Below are 20,915 nucleotides of genomic sequence, written 5' to 3' on the forward strand. Positions count from 1 at the left end.
GTGTGTGTGTGTGTGTGTGTGTGTGTAACTAAAAAGCATATGCTAACGGTTGTATTTTCAATAAATGCTGCGTATTTGCCTTCTCCGATAAAGGATCCTGTGTGCTTTGTATAGCATAACACAAGTGTCACTATAAGGACACTATTTTGCCTACAGAAGCTTTATTAGTGGCACTGTTTGAGGGGGCGGGGGGGGAACACTTGAATCCCAGGGTGAGTTTTCAGAACTGACTTAAAAACACTCCTGTAGTTTCACCTGTAAGCTGAGAGAACTGGATCTGATTAACAGTGAGTAATGCTAAACATGGACCCCCACAATGCCATATGTACAGTCACTTTTCCACAGTAGAACTGTACTTTAAGCTCTAATCATGACTAGATATAATACTGCCAGCCCAGGAGTCAGAAAGATGTCTTTTCTGGAGTTGTGCCCACATTGAAATACCAGAACCTAAGCCCTTTCTCCTGAATTTGATGAAGGCTTTTATCCAGAACCAGTATCTACAATGGGCTAAAACAGAACACTGAATCTGAGTAATCCTGAAATTCAGATAGCAACTGGGCCTATATCCAAACTCCCTGGCTTAAACCCATCTCAAAGATACTAAAAATCTACAATAAGATCGCCATCATCCCTAGTTGCCTTATCACAAGACAAATATATATCCAGTTTTTATCATTAGAAAGTCCATCCAGGCCTCAAATGATGCCTGTTGTATATTGTCCAAAATATCAAGGTCTTTATCTATACTCAGTGCTCACTGTAGCACTCTAAGGGTTTTTATCCACACAATTCTGATTGTGTCTTCTCAGCAACTCCTATTGAAGTCAATCTGTCCCTAAGTGTATTCTAACCATTAACAAATCAAGGAAAGTATGCAATAATTTGCATATGTAGAGCTGCAGCTGCCACCCAATCCTGAGCTCCTTCTTTCAGGTTATTACTTACTATTTTCCTTAGGTCCTTTTCCTCCTTTTTCCTTGAGTAAAATGCCATTCAAAGTCTAGTTTGCTATCTTTTGTCTCTCTCTAGCTGCCTCACTTTACATTTACTGAATTCACTGCATTCACTACACTATGCTTTTGCCCATTGCCTTTGGTGGCTCTACCTTCTTAAATGCAGTGGTCTTGCATTAGTCTGAGTGCCAAAGGACTACTAGCTGCTTCCAAGTTCAAAGCCACTTCCTTTTCATTTGCTCTCATTAAAATGAAATTCAGTTTTACTACCAAATAGGAAATAATCCCCACTAATATCAGGATGAGCCTCCAGCTAATTTAACGTGCTCCTAAAAGGAATTCAAGTTTGAATTCTTGGAAGAGAGTGTAGCCCAATGGTTGACAAGTTCACTGATTCAACCCCTTCCAACATTCTAGCGTGCTGATCTCCTATAGGAGTTCCTGGCTAGGAGTGAAAGCAGCTCCTCTGCGTGAGGGCAATAGAGGAAACATTGCCAGAGGGCGCATAGAGGTGTAATTAACACATCCATGCACCAGTTTTACTGAACCTTGACTCACAGCTACAAAGTAATAATAATAATAAATTGATTCCTCTTTAAAATGCATTTTTGCCAACCATGAGAAGTGTTTTTTATTTAATTACGGTTTGTAACACCTACTAGAAATTTGTCAGATGTTATTTTCAGTGTCATAATTCCTTGCAGTTATTTTACTGTATCCATAGTACTTTTACATTTCCTGGCAATGCTGCCTTCACCATTTGCTACAGAGGGGCTTAATATAATGATGAAGTTTTCATAAGTGTCTAAACAATGTCAAGGCAATGTAAAGATAGTGTCAATGCAGTTCTATGGAGATGACATTGTGATGGGTGGGAAGGGAAAAGCCCTGTCAGTACTCAGTACAGGTCTATAAAGAAAATATTTCAATGATAAAACAGTGTCACTGTGAGTTGAGAGAGACCGATCAAGATATGCAAAAGCAGAATATAGCCACTGTGAGGTTGTCAGGGCAACAACCCAGTGTTAAAACTAGAGAGAAGTTCAACTGGCAGGGGACCCTGTCCTAACTAGTTGCCCCTTGGTTTCCTTACTTCTCTCCTTTCCCATATTCCATTTCCGGTATAGCACAAGGGGGATCCCAATCTGAGTGAGGTCTCTGGATGCTGATGTAATATTTCAATAATATTAATTCAAGGTACCCCACCCCTTTTTGTGCTACACAGTGCTGGAGTTTGTGCCTCTGTAAATGAGGATATTCCGGGGCCCGTTTGTAGGTCAAAGACGTTGCTTATCTGACATACATCCAAATAAGTGCTGTCAATATGTCTGACATTGCTGTCAATATGCCTTACTTCTGGAAATAGTATACAGCTGTCCTGCACAGCTTGATCCTGTGAAGTGCTGAGCACTCTGCCTCCAGTTCAGCAGAGAAGGTAAGCATGTGCTTAATTTTAAGCATGTGAATAATTCCACTGACTTCAGTGGTAGTACTCACATGTATAAAGTTGAGCATGGATGGAGGCCAGGGTGTTCAGCACTTTGTGGAATCGATCCCATAATGCCCTTCACACAAAGTGCTTTATAGGCTTGATCTTCCACCACCGAAGGGGGACTTTGCTATTGCCTTCATTGGGTGCTGGATCAAATCCTCTAAGCACTGTATAAAGCAAAAAAACCTCCCCATTTAACTTTTTAAGAAGTCTAATGTCCATGACCAAATCCAGCTCCCATTAAGTCAATGGAAACAAAATCAAACCAAACCAAACCCCCACGACTGTTGGCTTAATGGAAGTTGGATCTGGCCCTTTATATTTCAAAATTAATAAAACCCTGTTGGACTGGGTAGAACGCTAATGTCTTAAGCTTAGCTGGTAAGACCTGAAATATTATTTGCCTATGGACCAATCGGGGAAACAGATATCATATTAGCTCCTGGTCTCTGACATTATTTATTTTTATTATTATATATTTATTTGTATTACAGTAGCTCTTAGGAGCCTTGGTCATGTACCAGGACCCCATTGTGCTAGGTGCTGTACAAACAATATTCCTGAAAGACAGTAGCATACTGAGCTATTTAGATAGCCCATCCTTAGGCAAAGAATCTGGGATCTGGATGTTCATTTTTAACACATAACTATGAATATTAAGTATTGTACGTGGTGAAAGGATTCAGTACCTGGAAAATATTTACAGCTGACAATATTTGAGATGTACAGTAAAGTTGAGATTTGGATAACACTACAACTACTTCCCTAATGAGCAAAAAACACAGAGGATAAAGGGTTGACCACAGGAAACCTAGTCAGAGCACAGCCAAAACACAGTACGCCTGAATCAACTTTTCTAGTAGAGGGGGAGAGAGAGACATCCTTTGGAGAGGAGGATTAGTGGGAGTGGATGTATAGCTCATATACAGCCAGTTTCTGATACTCTTAGGCTACGCCTTCACTACCCGCCTGGATCGGCGGGTAGAAATCGATCTCTCAGGGATCGAATTATCGCGTCTCGTCGGGACGCGATAATTCGATCCCCGAATCGACGCTTGTACTCCACCAGCACAGGTAGGAGTAAGCGCCGTCGACAGGGGAGCCACGGCGGTCGATTTGCCGCCGTCCTCACAGCGGGGTAAGTCGGCTCGGATACGTCGAATTCAGCTACGCTAATCTTAAATTGATCCCCCCCCCCCCAGTGAAGACGTAGCCTTACTCATGTCAGACAGTATTTTTCTCGCATAGTTGCAATGACGTCTACTGCTGGAGTGAGGTCCTCCCCAACATGCCTTGAGGAGACCAGAATCCAAGTGAATCCGTGTGGGCGGAAATCTGTGACCATACAGAATCCAACTAGACTCCATGTGCCTTCAGGAGGCACATCCCCCCCCCCCCCCCACACACACACACACACAAGGTGGGGAGAATGCAGGGCCATGACCCTTCTGCCCCACTTCAGCATCGGACCACAAAGATTTAGAGGAATAACCAGATTTTTGAGATTTCAGTACCTCAATGAGACATATATTAGCTAATGCTATTGCTATTTTAGGGACAAACCACTACTGAGAACTTTCTTGATAGGCCCTACTAAAGAGACCTAAGAAAAATAGGCTCCTAAATCATTTTCAGTGGCATGTGCAGTTTAGTTGCATGTCTCCTATTAACTTCACTTGGAGTTACATGCCTAAAACCCCATGTACTCCCTTAAAAATCTTTGGATGGGTGGGATTGTCACCCACTACTGTGAACGAACAAATTAAAGGTGAAAGTGCTAAGTGTTCCTTAAAATGATCTCTATATTTATTTGCACTCCTTTTGGAAAAAACATAAGTACAGATGTATCAGTCAGTAACAAATTTTCCAGCACACTGCTTACAAAACACAATTGAAACTAAAGGTATGATGTCATTAGAGCAGTGGTCCCCAAACTTTTGAGGGTTGCGTGCACCCCCCCCTTACCCCTCTCTGTGCCCTCCCTTCCCCCAGAGCTGGGGCCAGGAGCGAGGCCATGGCTGGGAGAGGCAATATGGAAAGGGGTAAGGGGGCTGAAGTTGGGGCCGCAGCTGGGGGTAGGTCTGGGGCTGGGGGCAGGAGTGGAGCTGTAGCTGGGTTGTGGTGGGGGCCGGCAATTGGGCCTGTGGTCAGGTGCAGATCTGTTCATGGCCTTGCCCTCAGCATCTGTCCTGGGCTGGGAATGGAGTGGAGGCAGAGGTTGAGGATGGGGCTAGGCACACACAGGGCCAGGAGCCAGGGCCGCAACTGGGGGCGGGACCAGAGCAGAGCTGGGGGTGGGAAGGGGGCTGGCCCATGCTCTGCCGCACCGTCCTCCCCAGAACAGTCCTCCACGCCCTCATAGGTGGTGTGCCCTACACTTTGGGGATCTCTGGATTATAGCATAAAAGATTTGTTCCATTACTATGGCCGATTTGTTCAGGATGAGAGCATGAAATTCAAAGCCTTAGCCCTATGTTTGTTTGTTTTTTTGAATTGCAAGTAGCATCTGAAACTAAGCTCAACCTGCAGCAGCACTGTTTGTTTTAACTGTTTATACCCTAGATTGCTATGTTTCGTTAAAACATAAGGATTTTTTCCCTCTGATTCCATGAATCTGAAAATATTCTGCCCATTTGGATCAGGTGTCAGCTGTAGTTGAGTGTTTCTCTCGCCAGAGGCTCAGATGCCTCCTGCCATTACTGTTCACACCTCACCGGTTATATGCCTCTTGTAATTATTGCAACTAGCCAATCATCATGAAGGAAGGCCTACAGGATGGCAAGTTGAGGATTATAGTAGGTGGTTGGTCTGAGGTGATAATGAGAGAGTGCAAGGAGTGTTAACCAGATAAAGAAATGCTGTGCAACTGAAACCCTTTCAAACCAGTAATGGAAATCACAGACCCAGTGACTGGCTATGTTTGTTATGTAGTGAAAAGTGTATTGATTTTTATGTGGGGGGAGGGGAATCAAATTGGTTATTTGAAAATATAAGGCTAAACCTTGGGACCCTTACTCAGGCCCACTAGGAGCTGCATATGGGTGTGCTTCTGCTGGAGCCCACAGGTGGAATTGTGGCTGACCAATTCTTCCTGGGCTCTCCCAGGAAGCACATGCCAGATTGGCAGCTCTATCCTCTCTTTGGGAGGGTCAGTGTGCCTCCCAACTATCTCTAGCACTTTGGGGTGAGTTAGCCAGGAGCTTCTCAGCAAGCCTTTGGCTGGTCCCTGCACAGAAGTACAAGTGTGATGAGTTCCTTGTGTCCTTTCCCTGGTCTAGGTCTGGGTTTTACTTATTCCTCTTTTTCACATATTACTCAGGAAAAAACGCATCGGTCTAGTGTAGTGGTGGCACTGCAGTCTGGAAAGGCTGAGGAGAGACTAAGGTCTTTTAGGCCTGGTCTACACTAGGAGCTTATATCGAATTTAGCGCCGTTACATCGAATTAACCCTGCACCCGTCCACACCAGGAAGCTACTTAGTTCGAAATAGAGCTCTTTTAAATTCGACTTCTGTAATCCTCGAAAACGAGAGGAGTAGCGCTAAATTCGAAATGGCAATATCGAATTAGGCTAGGTGTGGATGGAAATCGACGGTAATAGCTCCGGGAGCTATCCCACAGTGCACCACTCTGTTGACGCTCTGGACAGCACTTCGAGCTCGGATGCTCTGACCAGCCACACAGGAAAAGCCCCGGGAAAATTTGAATTCCTTTTCCTGTCTGGCCAGTTTGAATCTCATTTTCTGTTTGGACAGCGTGGAGAGCTCAGCAGCACTAGCAACGATGCAGAGCTCTCCAGCAGAGTTGGCCGTGCAATCTAATAGAAAGAGGGCCCCAGCATGGACTGATCGGGAGGTGTTGGATCTCATCGCTGTCTGGGGCGATGAGTCCGTGCTTTCAGAGCTGCGCTCCAAAAGAAGGAATGCAAAGATCTATGAGAAGATCTCTAAAGCCATGGCAGAGAGAGGATACAGCCGGGATGCAACGCAGTGCCGCGTGAAAATCAAGGAGCTGAGACAAGGCTACCAAAAAACCAAAGAGGCAAACCGACGCTCCGGATCCCAGCCCCACACATCACGTTTCTACGAGGCACTGCATTCCATCCTAGGTGCGGCCGCCACCACTACCCCACCAGTGACCGTGGACTCCGAGGATGGGATATTGTCCACGACCGGTTCCTCCTCGGAAATGTTAGGTGACGGGGAAGATGAGGAAAGAGATGAGGAGGACGAGGCAGTCGACAGCGCTTGCACCGCTGATTTCAACGACAGCCAGGAGCTCTTCATCACCCTTACCGAGATCCCCTACCAACCGTCCACAGCCCTTACCCCGGACACCGAATCAGGGGAAGGATCAAGCAGTGAGTGCTTTAAACATCTAAACATTTCATTTTAACATAAGTGGAATATTTATATTGTTAAGAATGGGCTTTTCAGTCACTCAGTTAAACATAGAAACTTTTATTTATAACAAAACAGGAATAATAACTATTTCAGTAATTTGTTGTTCATGATTTATTTGGCTTAGTAAACTTTTTACTACTAACTATGTATAGAAAATCAAGTACTGTCCGGATATTCATGATTAGTCCACAACACGGCCCCTCCACTCTGTAGTCCGTTATGCTCAACTTAAAGGAAAAGGCGGTCAATGTGCCCGGGAATGGACAGACAGTCCTCCTGGGATAGCTCCGCATAGCTCTCCTGGAGGTACCGCTCCAGCATGCGCACGAGGTTCAACGGCAGGGCAATCTTGTTTGGTCCCCCGTGGTAGCACACGTTCCCACGCCATGAGTCCATGAGGTAGTCGGGGATCAGTGCGCGGCACAGCATGGCGGCATATGGCCCAGGCCTCTGCATGCATTCACGCAGCATCCTTCCCCTCTCGGTCTCCGAGATCCTCATGAGGGTTATGTCACACATGACGCCCTGCTTTAAATTAGGGAGGGGAATGTTAGTATTTGGACTGCTTTACAGCCACGCGGTGGAGGCGGCAGAGGGGCAGCATACAGGGATCTTTCCCGGGGACAGCCGCGAGGTGGTGGGACAGGGGCAGAGCTCATGCTTCCCTGATTGCTGCCAGCAGAGAGTGGCCTTGCATTCAGTGCGAAAGGAGCCCAGTGCTACTATTACATGTTTAAGCTGCCACAAGTCTACGGCTTACCATGTTTGCCCGCAGCAGAAGTAGAGGTGTCCTGCAACGCTTCTCTGATCGCAACTGCAGGACCCCAGACACATAAGGCGAGGGCCGAAAATTCGACCTTGTCCTGAGTGCGCATGTGAAAGGTGCAGTGCATGGTGTTGTTCACAGAGAAAGACTATGCTCTTTGTTAGCAACTTCATTTATCTGTCTCAGGAATTTACTCCCTTTTTCCCATTCCCACAGACACATCTGCGACTGTCTCCCAACCCAGCCTGGCATCACACTCCCAGAGGCTAGCGCAGATTAGAAGAAGGAAGAGAAAAACTCGTGAAGACATGTTTTATGAACTTATGGAGTGCTCACGAGAGCAGGCAGCCCAGACGACACAGTGGAGGGAGAACTTGTCACAAATGCACAGAGCAGTCATGGAACGGGAGGAGAGGTGGCGCCAGGAGGACCAGCAGGCTACTCAAACCCTGCTTGGACTAATGAGGGAGCAAACGGAGACGCTCCGGCGCCTAGTGGATGTTCTGCAAGACCGGAGGCAGGAGGACAGAGCACTGCTGCTGTCTATCTCTAACCGCCCTCCCCCGCCACCAAGTCCCACACCCCCCTCACCAAAAGTACAAAGAAGGAGGGGCGGCAAGGTCCGTTAAAACTGTCAGTCGGCCACTGCACACTGCTGCAGCAATGGAAGGCTCTCGTTCCAAAGTTTGAAAAGTCCTTTCCTACCCATCTCACACAAGCCCATGTGCAAGTTTCCTTCCCCCCCCCCCTTTTCATGTGCGGTTCGTAATAAAACATCGGTTTCTGTTAAGTACTGTTTCCGAGAGTGTCTTTTGGAGGGGATTCTGTCTGAAGGGGGGGAAGGGGTTTGTTACTTGGACAGGACAGTCACCTGTAGCAGGCTACAGAGGCGGGGGCAGGTCCAGCATCAGGACACATACACAGCACAGTCACCAGTTACCCTGGTCAGTCTGGGAGGCGGTTTTCTTGTTCTGGGGTGCGAGGGGGATTGATCTGTGACTTTGTGTCGGGGGAGGGCAGTTAGAGATCCTATGCCGCGGTCCTTATCCTGGATCACAGAGCCACGCAGCAGGGGATCTGTTACCCTCCGCCCCCTGCCAGAAAGTCACTTGGCCGACACATACATCCAGTCCCGCCCAGGACTGCTGGCAGGCTGCGTTGAAACAACCAATGCAGCACTGCGGAGCCTGTCATTCCCGGACTTACTTTAGAAGCATCATTTGCATCAAAACAGTAAGCCCGCCCCCCGCCACAGTCTGCGTCCCCGGTTTAAAACATTCCCGCGAAAACAGTAAAAAAGAGAACCTTGTTCATTAACAGAACAGAACAGATTTTATTTGTTGGGAAGGTGGGGAAGGGGGTATGTAACTTGGAAGGATAGTCAACAGTAACTGGGTAAAGAAACGGGGGCAGGTTCAGCATCTGTGTCCACAAAGTAAAAAGTCACTGGAGACCCTGTTCAGTCAGGAACCTGGCTTTCAAAGCCTCCCTGATGCACAGTGCGTCCCGCTGTGATCTTCTAATCGCCCTGCTGTCTGGCTGGACGTAATCAGAAGCCAGGCTATTTGCCTCAACCTCCCACCCCGACATATAGGTCTCCCCCTTGCTCTCACACAAATTGTGGAGCACACAGCAAGCAGCTATCACAATGGGGATATTGGTCTCGCTGAGATCACAGCGAGTGAGTAGGCTTCTCCATCTGCCCTTGAGACGGCCAAAAGCACACTCCACCACCATTCTGCACTTGCTGAGCCGGTAGTTGAATAGTTCTTTCCCTGAGTCCAGTGCGCCAGTGTAGGGCTTCATGAGCCAGGGCATTAGCGGGTATGCAGGGTCCCCGAGGATGACTGTAGGCATCTCCACATCCCCAACAGTTACTTTGTGGTCCGGGAAGTAAATACCTTCCTGCAGCCGTCTACACAGACCAGAGTTCCTGAACACCCTAGCGTCATGAACCTTGCCAGGCCATCCAACGTAGATATTGGTAAAACGTCCCCGATGGTCCACCAGTGCTTGCAGCACCATTGAAAAGTAGCCCTTCCGGTTGATGTACTGGCTGGCCTGGTGGTCCGGTCCCAGGATAGGGATGTGAGTCCCATCTATAGCCCCACCGCAGTTTGGGAATCCCATCTCGGCAAAGCCATCTCTGATGAGCTCCACGTTTCCCAGGGTCACTACCTTAGATAGCAGTAGCTTGACGATTGCCCTGGCTACTTGCATAACAGCAACCCCCACGGTAGACTTGCCCACGCCAAACTGGTTAGCGACGGACCGGTAGCTGTCTGGCGTTGCGAGCTTCCAGAGGGCTATGGCCACTCGCTTCTGGACAGTCAGGGCTGCCCGCATCCGGGTGTCCTTTCGCTTCAGGGCAGGGGACAGCAACTCACACAGTTCGAGGAAAGTCCCCTTCCGCATGCGAAAGTTGCGCAGCCACTGGGATTCATCCCAGACCTGCAGCACTATGCGGTCCCACCATTCCGTGCTGGTTTCACGGGCCCAGAATCGCCGTTCAACAGTATCAACAAGACCCAGTGACAGCGAGATGTCCTGGGCGCTGGGTCTCATGTTCTCAGAGAGGTCGGAGCTAGTGTCCGACTTCATGCCGTCACGGTAGTGCCGTAGCCTCCTCTCATGATTGATCTGCAGCTGCCTCTGGTACAGGTGGAGGAGAAGCTGCGAGGCGTTGAGAACTGCCACAACTGCAGCGATGGTCGCAGCGGGATCCATGCTCGCACTGCTGTGGCGTCCGCGCTGTCAGTAATCAGAAAAGCGCGCGAAATTATTTCCCGCCGGCGCTTTCAGGGAGGGAGGGAGGGAGGGAGGGCTTGAGTGACGGACGGATGACGACAGGCGCCCAAAAGCACCCTCGACACATTTTTTTACCCAGAAGGCATTTGGGGCTCGACCCAGAATTCCAAAGGGCAGGGGGGACTGCGGGAACTGTGGGATAGCTGCCCACAGTGCACCGCTTCCAATGTCGACGCTTGCCCCGTTAGTGTGGACTCACAAAGTCTCACAAAGTCGAATTACTGTCCTTAGTGTGGACACACACGTTCGACTTAGTAATATCGATTCCACATAGTCGAATTAACTAAAATCGAAGTACTCTCGTAGTGTAGACAAGGCCTTAGTCTATATTTGGTGTAGTATTCCATCTTCCGAGGGAATCTCATGTTATCTACTCCCTTTTCCTATTTAATAAAGGATCTATACTAGGAGGGCATATTTCTGTTGAAACTCCCCACTGATTTCAATCACAAAATCAGAGTTCATGATTCTAAGGAATGGCAGGAGGGAAAACAACAGAATAAAGATAATGGACTTCAAGACAGCAGTCTTTATCAAACTCAGAGAATTGTAGGTAAAATCCTGTGGGAAGCAAGCCTATGGGGAAAAAAGAGATCACAAGAATTGGCAGTGTTTTAAAGAGAGATTATTAAGGGCATAAGAGCAAACTATCCCAATGCACAGGAAATATAGGAAGTAGTATCAAGATCACTTTGGCTCAATCAGAAGATCTTCAATAATCTGAAACTCAAAAAAGAGTCCTACAAAAAGTGGAAACTATGTCAAATTACGAAGGATGAAGATAAACCAACAACACTAGCATGCAGGGACAAAATTAGAAAGGGCAAGACACAAATTGAGATTAAAAGAATAACAAGAAAACATTTTACAGATTATTAGAAGCAAGTTGAAGACCAAGGACAGAGTAGGCCTATTACTCAATGAGGGGGAAAAGACAATAAAGAAAATGCAGCAATGGCCGAAGTGTTAAATGCCTTTTTTGTTTCAGTTTTCACCAAAAAGGTTAGCAGTGATCAGACAACTAACATAATGAACATGTAAGTGGGGTAGGATCTCTGGCTAAAATAGGGCAAGAACAAGTTAAGAATTACTTAGACAATTTAGATGTCTTCAAGTTGGCAGGACCTGATGAAATACATCCTAGAATACTTAAGGAACTGGTTGAAGAGATCTCTGACCTATTAGCAATTATCTTTGAGAACTCATGGAGGACAGGAGAGATCCCACAGGAGTGGAAAAAAGCAAATATAGTACCTGTCTATAAAAAGTGGAATAAGGACAACCTGGGGAATTATAGATCAGTCAGCTTTACTTCAGTACACAGAAAGATAATGGAACAAATAATCAAACAAAGAATTTGTAAGCACCTCGAAGATAATACGATGATAAATAACCATAAAAATGGATTTGTCAGGAACAAATCATGTCAAACCAATCTAATATCCTGCTTTGATAGGGTAACAAGCCTTGCAGATGGGGGAAGCTGGAAATGTGATATATCTTGCCTTTCGTAAGACTTTTGATACTGTCTCACATGACCTTCTCATAAGCAAACTATGGTGATATACCCTAGATGAACCTACCATAATATATGTGCACAACTGGTTGGAAAACTATATTCAGAAAGTAGTTATCAGTGGTTCACAGTCAAGCTCAAAGAGCATACTGAGTGATGTCCCACTGAGATCTGTGCTGGATCCAGTTCTAGTCAATATCTTTATAAATGATTTGGATAATGGCATAGAGAATACACACATAAAGTTTGTGGATTATGCCAATCTGGGAGGGACTGCAGGCCCTTTAGAAGACAGGATTAGAATTCCAAATGATCTTGACAAACAGGAGAAAAGGTCTGGATTCAATAAGATGGAATTCAATAAGGGCAAATGCAAAGTACTATACTTAGGTAGGAATAGTCAATTGCACAGATACATAATGGGAAATGACGGTCTAGGAAGGAGTACTGTGGAAAGTGATCTGGGGGTTATAGTAGATCACAAACTAAATATGAGTCAACAAAGTAATACTGTTGCCAAAAAAGTGAACATCATTCTGAGATTTATTAGCAAAAGTGTATATTAGCAAGACATGAGAAGTAATTCTTCTTTACTCTAACTCTACTAAGCACTGATAAAGCCTCAACTGGAGTAGTGTGGCCAGTTCTGGGAACCACATTTCAGGAAAGATGTGGAAAAATTGGAGAAAAGCCAAAGGAGAGCAACAAAAATGATGAAAGGTCTAGAAAATGAGGAAAGATGAAAACAATTGGATTTGTTTAGTCTGGGAAAGAGAAGTCTGAGGGGAGGGGACATAACTGTATTCAAGTAAAAGGTTGTTATAAAGAGGAGGATGATAAAATTGTTCTTACCCACAGAGAACAGGACAAGAAGTTATGAGCTTAAAATTGCAGCAAGGAAGATTTAGGTTAGACATTAAGAAAAACTTCCTAACTTTAAGGGTAGTTAAGCAATGGAACAAATTGCCTAGGGAGGTTGTGGAATCTCTGTTACTAGAAGTTTTTAAGAACAGGTTGGACAAACAACTGTCAGGGATGATTTAGTTAATACTTAGTCCTGCCCAGTGCAGGGGACTGGACTAGATGACCTATTGAGATCCCTTCCAGTCCTATATTTCTATGATTCAATGATATCTTGTGTATTGCATATCTGTCACTACAGAGTCACTATTCATGTCTTAGCTTGCTTTTAGTCAAACTGTAACATGTCATGGGCATTAGTAGCCCGAAAGAGGCGATATCATGGTTTAAACCACAGCACCAGTAATCAGGTGACATGGATTCTATTCATGCCGCTGGCACTGACCTGATGAGCAACTAATCTCTCTGTCCCTCCATTTTCCCATCTGTAAAATGGCAATAGTACCCACCTCCCAGAGGTGCTGTGAGGATTCACTCATGCACATTTATAAAGCACACAGCTCTTCACATGACAGACACTATACCTAGTGAATTTATTTTATGGATAAATTGTCACTAGCTCTGTGCAGACGAGCAAACCAGTGGAAGAATGTGCAGGAAGCCCCCTCCTACAGAAACACTTGCAGTATTGTGCACAGCCTTGTCACAATTGCAACTTTGCACTCTCTGTGCTAAATTCAGAGGAAGTCTAGAGGAAGTCCAAACGGATGTAATGTTCCTCTTCTTCTGGTTTCAACAACATCGATGTTACATCATCTTAGACTCCTTTAGGGTGACTTCTTTACACTTATACCCACCTGCCAAGTGGGTGTAAGCAGGTCCAGTGGAGTCTAACTGAGTGTAGGGGATATAACTTACACCTTCCCTCTGAATTTGGCCTTGTGAGCATAATGATTGCTTGGACCACTGGCAGCACTAGCTTTTCCAAAGGAGTGGGATGGGAGGAGTTAGATTCCATGTTGTGGGGTACACACTGCACACTTTCAAAGGGTGGCAGCAGGGGTCACTCTGTCCTGTGTTCCCCTGGCACTTCGAGACTCTGTGCCTGCCTGAGGCACAATATCTCTGGGAGCAGCTTCCAAATCCCTGTACCACCAGCAGTGGCATTACAACCCCACTCTGTCACTTCCTGTATAAATGGAGCAGCAGCAAATACACTATCCATAGAAGTAAAACCAGGGAGGACATCTAGGCCTACAATAAAACTGGACACCCCTGTAGCTCTAGTCACTGTTTTAATTCAACACTTTTAGTAAAATGCCATTTGAAAATCTGGCCACGCAACCTGAATTAAAATATATCCCTCTGAGTGCTGAGAGGACAAATGAGTTTCACAAGGTGAAATGGGAATTTGACCTTGAACATGAAAGCAAAGCCCTGACTGCTAGCATAGAAAAATGTTAGCTTCCAAGACTTCACTTAAGAAGCAGAACTAATTAGAGAAGATTAACAGAAATGAGGCATGTAATAGCTGGAATGAGGCATGACTGCAGTATGAAAGGCTGAATTGCTGGTCTTGGCAGCAAGGTCAAAATCCTAAAAATGACACAAGTCGTGGTTCAGGGTTTTTTTTTAAAGGAAGCGACAGATTTTGCAGATGTTCCTGTGATAGCAGCACTCATCACATGGCTATTTTGTACACAAGAGCCTTCCGCAGTCCAATATTGTTCTAAGCTGTAGTGTCATGGTATGGTTCTGAAGGTGGGCATCTCAGTGAGGGTAATGCTCAGCATTCCTGTGGCTCCCCAGGAGTTCCATTAGAAGGGCATAAGAAATAACATGGCTGTGATGCTGGGATCCTGCTGGGGAGATTTTGAAAGGAGAAGATTTTGAGCCATGCTTCAGGGCTAAATGTTAAATGTTTTTAAGGACAGTGATATTTGATTTAGTTTATTTCCCAGGCCCAATCTCCCTCTCCAGTTTTTTAAATTGTGTCTGAAGTGGGAGTTAAAGGCCTCATCCCAATAATTCTGTCTCCCTCATTCATCCCCTAGCATTCCCCAAACCCTAAATCATCCATTGGATTGCTACAAACATCCCAGAACTGGTAGTGAAGTTCTTCTGATGGCCTGGCTGAGATGACTGCTATACCAGCACCATGATAACTGACTCAGCCTGACTGAAAATGTTTCATTTCTTTATTATCAGTTTTATGTCAATTCTTCTAACCCTTCCCAAAATGTTTTGTGGTATGGCTTTATTTTCCAGAAGCCAATGTTATTGTAAGTGCATAATACTTCTCTGTAGTTACCACTGAAAAGACAAACACTGAGCAGTTGATTGCAGAAAGGAAGCAGTCACCCATGAAGACAGACTCAAATTTTTCAGTTCAAGCTAATTCACAACCCTAGTATAAAAGCCATCCAAGGCTGAGAGGTGAAGCAGTCTGCCAGCTGTCTGAACATCCAGTATTTGTGTGTGTGTGTGTGTGTGTGTGTGTGTGTGTGTTGATAAAATAAGTGGAATCTTTATCTGTTTGTAAAATATTTGACACAGCTCATCTGTACTAAAATAAGGTAAATTAAATCATTTGTAAGTCCCTAAGTGCATTTCCCCCAGAACAACATGTTCCTTTGTTAGCTCAGAGAACTCATCACTATCCTTCAGATAACATTAAAAAAATGGATTTCTAAATGATTGCATCTTGCCTGTTACATAGAAATCCCTGTTATGTGTATAACCACAACCCACTTGCATTTAACAGAATGCAAATACAGATGCTACTACCACAGAGTACAGCAAGGATTATTATCACTATTCAGTCAGTCTTCAAAGAAGATTGAAGAGTGTGGTCCTACTTATGATGCCTCCTAACGCAGGGAAGGAGTCTCAAAGGGAATCCTCCTGAATCCACTTGAAAATAAACCGTTCCTGATCATAAGCTATTAAACAAAGTTTGTGTATATAGACATAAAATAGCACACTGGGCCTGACCAGCGATACAACAAAATGGAATGGAGTTACACCAGTGTACGGCCAGAATAAGTAAGACTGGAATCAGGGCTATTGTATGCTGTGTTTGGTGCTGCAGGTGCACCTCTGAGTCTTTTGGGTCATGTGATGCAGCCCATATAAATGCCACAGAAAGCCTTGGATGCAGCATAACTACTGTGGTTCTGTTGCTCAGGGAGAGCTGTATGGAGCACCACTCCAGGAAGCCTTCCTGGGCACTAGAGCAGATAGGATTTTTCAGGGCGGGTGCAGGGCTAGTACATCCCTGTCTATATGGAACCACCAGCCAACAGCCTCCCCATGGGTGCAGTGTCTGCTGGATCTGTTGCATTCTTCAGGCTATAGCAGTGGCCACAGAGTAGCTCCACTTTTGCTCTGCAGCCTGGAGGGAAGAATTACATCTCTCCCCACTCAGCCCATCAGATCTCTCCACTGGCCAGCCTGTTTAGTCAGCCCATGTGCTGGGAAGAGGATTTGGTCCTTTCTCTATCACAAGCAAAGATCCAAGTACTGGAAGGTCCCCTAGTTCTTTGTGAATTTGAATGTACTTTGGAAAAAGCCTTTTAAAATGCAAACATAGCGATTGATTTAGGCTACCTGGTCTCCTCACTCCATCACAGGAGCCCCAAATTGGCTGCATGTTGGATGTAATTGAACTAGACGTGAAATGCTAAAGATCGAAAGGAACAGACAGTTCTCATTATATCAAGCAGAGGGCGTTTTTACACAGACCAATGCTTGCAAAATGTTCAGTCTGATTAAGTGTGAATATAGAATTACAAATGTCAGTGATGTTTCATTTGGAAAAAAATCCCTCCAACTGAAAAGGCAAAGATGATGTGGATGAGTCTGGGGATAGCAACTGAGCCTTGTTTTATAGGTGCTACAAAAAAACTGGCCTTTGATTGCCCTTTTCAGTTACATTGTAGACACATCAGTTTGTGCTATCCTATAACAGGACACACTGTAATGTGCCCTTTCAAATCCTGAAATATAAGGGCAGTGAGCAAATCGGTTTGGGTAAAGGAAGTCTCCTTCTCCCATATGCTCCCCTCATATACTCATACGTTTTTAGATGGAAATTCGAAGGAAACTTTTTATCAAGCTTCTGAAATGTTCAGAAAATATTTTGTTAAACTTCTGTTTTACAGCTGGGACTAGAACAAAAAGAGCCTTGAAGGCCCTGCACAGCTCCACTCCATTCTATAGCTTTGATCTCATCTTCGATTACATCCTTCCCAGCTCCACCAACTAATGCCAGATTCAGTGCTGCTTCTCTCACTGACAGCTCCATGCCATTTACCATATCAGCCTCTCGGCCCTCCTTGCCCAATCTGCAAAGCTGGCACCTTCCCTCTCTTCATGCCCTCCCAAATGCTAATTCTCCACTCTGTACTGGCACTAGCAAGTGGCCGTGGCTGGAGGAAAGTGAGTGTGACCAGGGCTTTTCCTTACATGGTGCCAGACTTCAACTGTGTTTCTGGCCCCCTGTGGATGTTGAAGCCTGGTATGAGGGAGACCAGCTTGCACAGTGGAGCAGTGCTGGTATAAGCCAGTGATATACATACATCCTAAACTGTGCTCTGCATCATTTGGATCTGGCCCATAATCAAAGCCATGCATGTGCTGCTCAGAAACAGTTTATTCTTGCACCTGAGTGTTCTACTGAAATTTATACTCTGACCAACCATTAGGCACATTCAGCAATGGATACTTCACATATTTAAGAAAATGTATTTAAAAATCAATATCACCATGCAAACAAACCAGAGGTGCCAGTCACTGGTTTTGAAAGGTGGATGAGTTATGCTCCTAACGGTTGATTTTACTTTATAATATAACATGGACTCCTCCTTCAGGTGTAAGAAGTCTGGATGCTATACTGTCCCTAGATTTATGAATGGTTATTTATCATGGATCCATTACTGAAACTTCTTTTTAACCATCTACAAAATATCACCAAGCTCAGATCTCTGCTCAGCATATCAGATTTGGAACAACTAAGGTATGTGGCTGTCTTTTCAATGCTAAATTATTGCACTTGATTTTGGGAGCTCCTGTTCGTGTTGCATAATAAATGCAAATTATTTGAAATGCCTTAGACCAGTGGTTCTCAAACTAGGGCCGCAGCTTGTTCAGGGAAAGTCCCTGGCGGGCCGGGCCGGTTTGTTTACCTGCCGCGTCCACAGGTTCGGCCGAGCGCAGCTCCCACTGGCCGCGGTTCGCCGCTCCAGGCCAATGGGGGCTGCAGGAAGCGGTGTGGGCCGAGGGACATGCTGGCTGCCCTTCCTGCAGCCCCCATTGGCCTGGAGCGGCGAACCGCGGCCAGTGGGAACCGCGATCAGCCGAACCTGCGGACGCGGCAGGTAAACAAACTGACCCGGCCCGCCAGGGGCTTTCCCTGAACAAGAGGCGGCCCTAGTTTGAGAACCACTGCCTTAGACCCTTATATCCACATCCTTATAGACATGTGACTTTATTGGATGTTTTTCTAAACAATATGCTCTATGAATTATTTTGGGGAAGTTCTGTGCCCTGTGTCATACAGGAGGTCAGACTAGACGATCACAAGATTAGATGGTCTTGGAATGTATGGACTGTCTGAGCATATTGCTCCTGTTTCAAAGTCTTTGCTTTGGCTCCCTGTCAAATTATATATTGAGTTCAAAGTCCTTTAACTCCCATTCAAAGTTATGAATGAATGTGGCACAGTCTACATAGCAAATCTTCCCTCTTTTCTTCATGATCCACCCCCTTTGCAGATAGAGAGCTGATAAATACAGCCCCTGGAGATTACACTCAGTGCTGAGGGTCTCCTTGGCTGGCATAGAGCTGGTGAAAAGTCTCCTACTATCATCCCCAAAATGGGGATATGTTGCCAGAGGCATAACCAACACACACTGTACTTCAATTATTCTCGGCTCTCTGTGGCCACTTGGGTTCCACTGGCAGCTTGAACATAAGTTACAGCAGCCCTGAGGCTTATTATCTGAACTAGGTGCCAGGTAGGTCCCTGATAGCCCCAGAATACAGGAGGCACAAAGATGGTTCCCGTAGACCTGGAACAATGGAGACTCGAGGCCATTGTGTTTGTGGCTAATTATTTAGGTAGGAATCAGCAGGATATTTGGTTTGTCCAAGTTATAAATCTGAGTCAGTGTGATCTAGGGCTACGCGCCCTGTCTGTGGGACTCGCTGAGAACTAAAGATGCTTTGTCTGTCTCAGTCTAGGGGAGATTAAAGAAATAGGATTCAATCATGCCTGGCCTTGTGCAGATGAGCCGGGGAGGAAGAGAGTGGAAGAAAGCTTTCCCTTTGAGCAGCACCAGCTCAGGATGCATAGGCACAGTGCCAGTCCATGTGCTTCCCAGCGTACAAAGACAGCTCCAGACTAGTACCACGGTCCACGCTAAACTCTGCACCCTGGCTAGTAGAGTGGGACCCAAGCAGAGACCATTCACACAGTGGTTTAGTGGCCACACTTCTAGAGGCATTGTGACTCCAGCCCCCACTGCAGAGGCTGCATAGAGGCTACTCCAGCCTGAGCTTGCAGCAACAGCTGCAGAATGGCTCTGCCGATGCCTGGAGAGAGAGGATTATTTTCCTGTAGCCCCCAAGGGGTCCTCCAATCCCAGCTGCTTGGCCTATGTATGAGAGAGAGGATTTGGGGCTTCCAGCAACCACATCGTGATATGTCTCGGTTATGTGATATCCGAGACATCGTGATATGTCTTCCAGCATCGTGATATGTCTTCCAGACATCGTGATATGTCTCGGTTATGTGATATCCGAGACATCGTGATATGTCTTCCAGCAACGGTCCAAAAAGGTATCTGAGGTATCTGAGATGATCTTCCGGAGATGATCTTCTGGAAGACATATCAGCATCGTGATATGTCTTCCAGACATCGTGATATGTCTCGGTTATGTGATATCCGAGACATCGTGATATGTCTTCCAGCAACGGTCCAAAAAGGTATCTGAGGTATCTGAGATGATCTTCCGGAACCAAGATGTGTTCTCGACAAAACCGGGTCGAACAACCGAGACATATCACCACATCGTGATATGTCTCGGTTATGTGATATCCGAGACATCGTGATATGTCTCGGTTATGTGATATCCGAGACATCGTGATATGTCTTCCAGCAACGGTCCAAAAAGACCTAACCCAGGAAAACAAGCCTTCCAAACAGGTGAGAGTGTCTCCCGATTTAACACCAGACCAGAAGAATGAGGTATCTGAGATGATCTTCCGGAACCAAGATGTGTTCTCGACAAAACCGGGTCGAACAACCGAGACATATCACCACATCGTCACAAACCCTGGGGCCAGAGTAACAATGAGGCCCTATCGGGTGCCAGCGGCAAAAAGGGAGGAAATAAAAGCAGAAGTAAAAAAAATGCTGGAGTTGGGGATCATCGAAGAATCCCACAGTCAGTGGTCCAGCCCAATTGTGCTGGTGCCCAAACCTGATGGCACCACAAGATTTTGCAACGACTTCCGGCGACTAAACGAAGTATCCTAGTTCGACGCGTACCCCATACCTCGCATAGATGAGCTAGTGGACCGTCTGGGTAATGCCCGGTACTTGACTACCCTAGACTTGACAAAGGGGTACTGGCAGATTCCCCTTGCAGAAGACGCAAAGGAAAAGACTGCGTTCTCTACACCAGAGGGTCTTTTTCAATATACTGTCCTCCCTTTTGGACTACATGGGGCCCCAGCTACCTTCCAGCGCCTCATGGACAAGCTATTACGCCCGCATAACAGTTATGCTGCTGCCTAATTGGACGATGTGGTCATTCATACCCCAGACTGGGAAACCCACCTGGAGAAGGTGGAGGCAGTCCTCGATACCTTCAGGCGAGCTGGCCTTACAGCAAACCCTGCCAAGTGCACTGTAGGATTTACAGAGGCCAAATATCTTGGCTACATTGTGGGAAAAGGTCTGGTAAAACCCCAAGTGAACAAGTTAGAGGCCATCCAAAATTGGCCCCGACCAAGTCGCAAGAAACAAGTCCGGGCGTTCCTAGGTGTGGTGGGGTATTACCGATGATTTATCCCCCACTTTGCCACAAGGGCAAGCCCCCTGACAGAC

At 46.0% G+C, this 20,915-nt stretch overlaps 1 protein-coding gene across 1 annotated transcript in view; it reads right to left on the minus strand.

Moving 5' to 3' along the window:
* The window catches only part of CRB1 (crumbs cell polarity complex component 1), a 163,174-nt gene extending 143,229 nt beyond the window's left edge, over positions 1–19,945 (minus strand). The window contains exon 1 of the mRNA XM_065409913.1: positions 19,498–19,945. Coding sequence (XP_065265985.1) covers positions 19,498–19,945 — 448 coding nt within the window. The remainder of the gene's footprint in view (positions 1–19,497) is intronic.
* Positions 19,946–20,915: the final 970 nt, after the last annotated feature.

This window comes from Emys orbicularis, chromosome 8 (assembly GCF_028017835.1).
Source record: "Emys orbicularis isolate rEmyOrb1 chromosome 8, rEmyOrb1.hap1, whole genome shotgun sequence".
Classification (NCBI taxonomy): Eukaryota; Metazoa; Chordata; order Testudines; family Emydidae; genus Emys; species Emys orbicularis.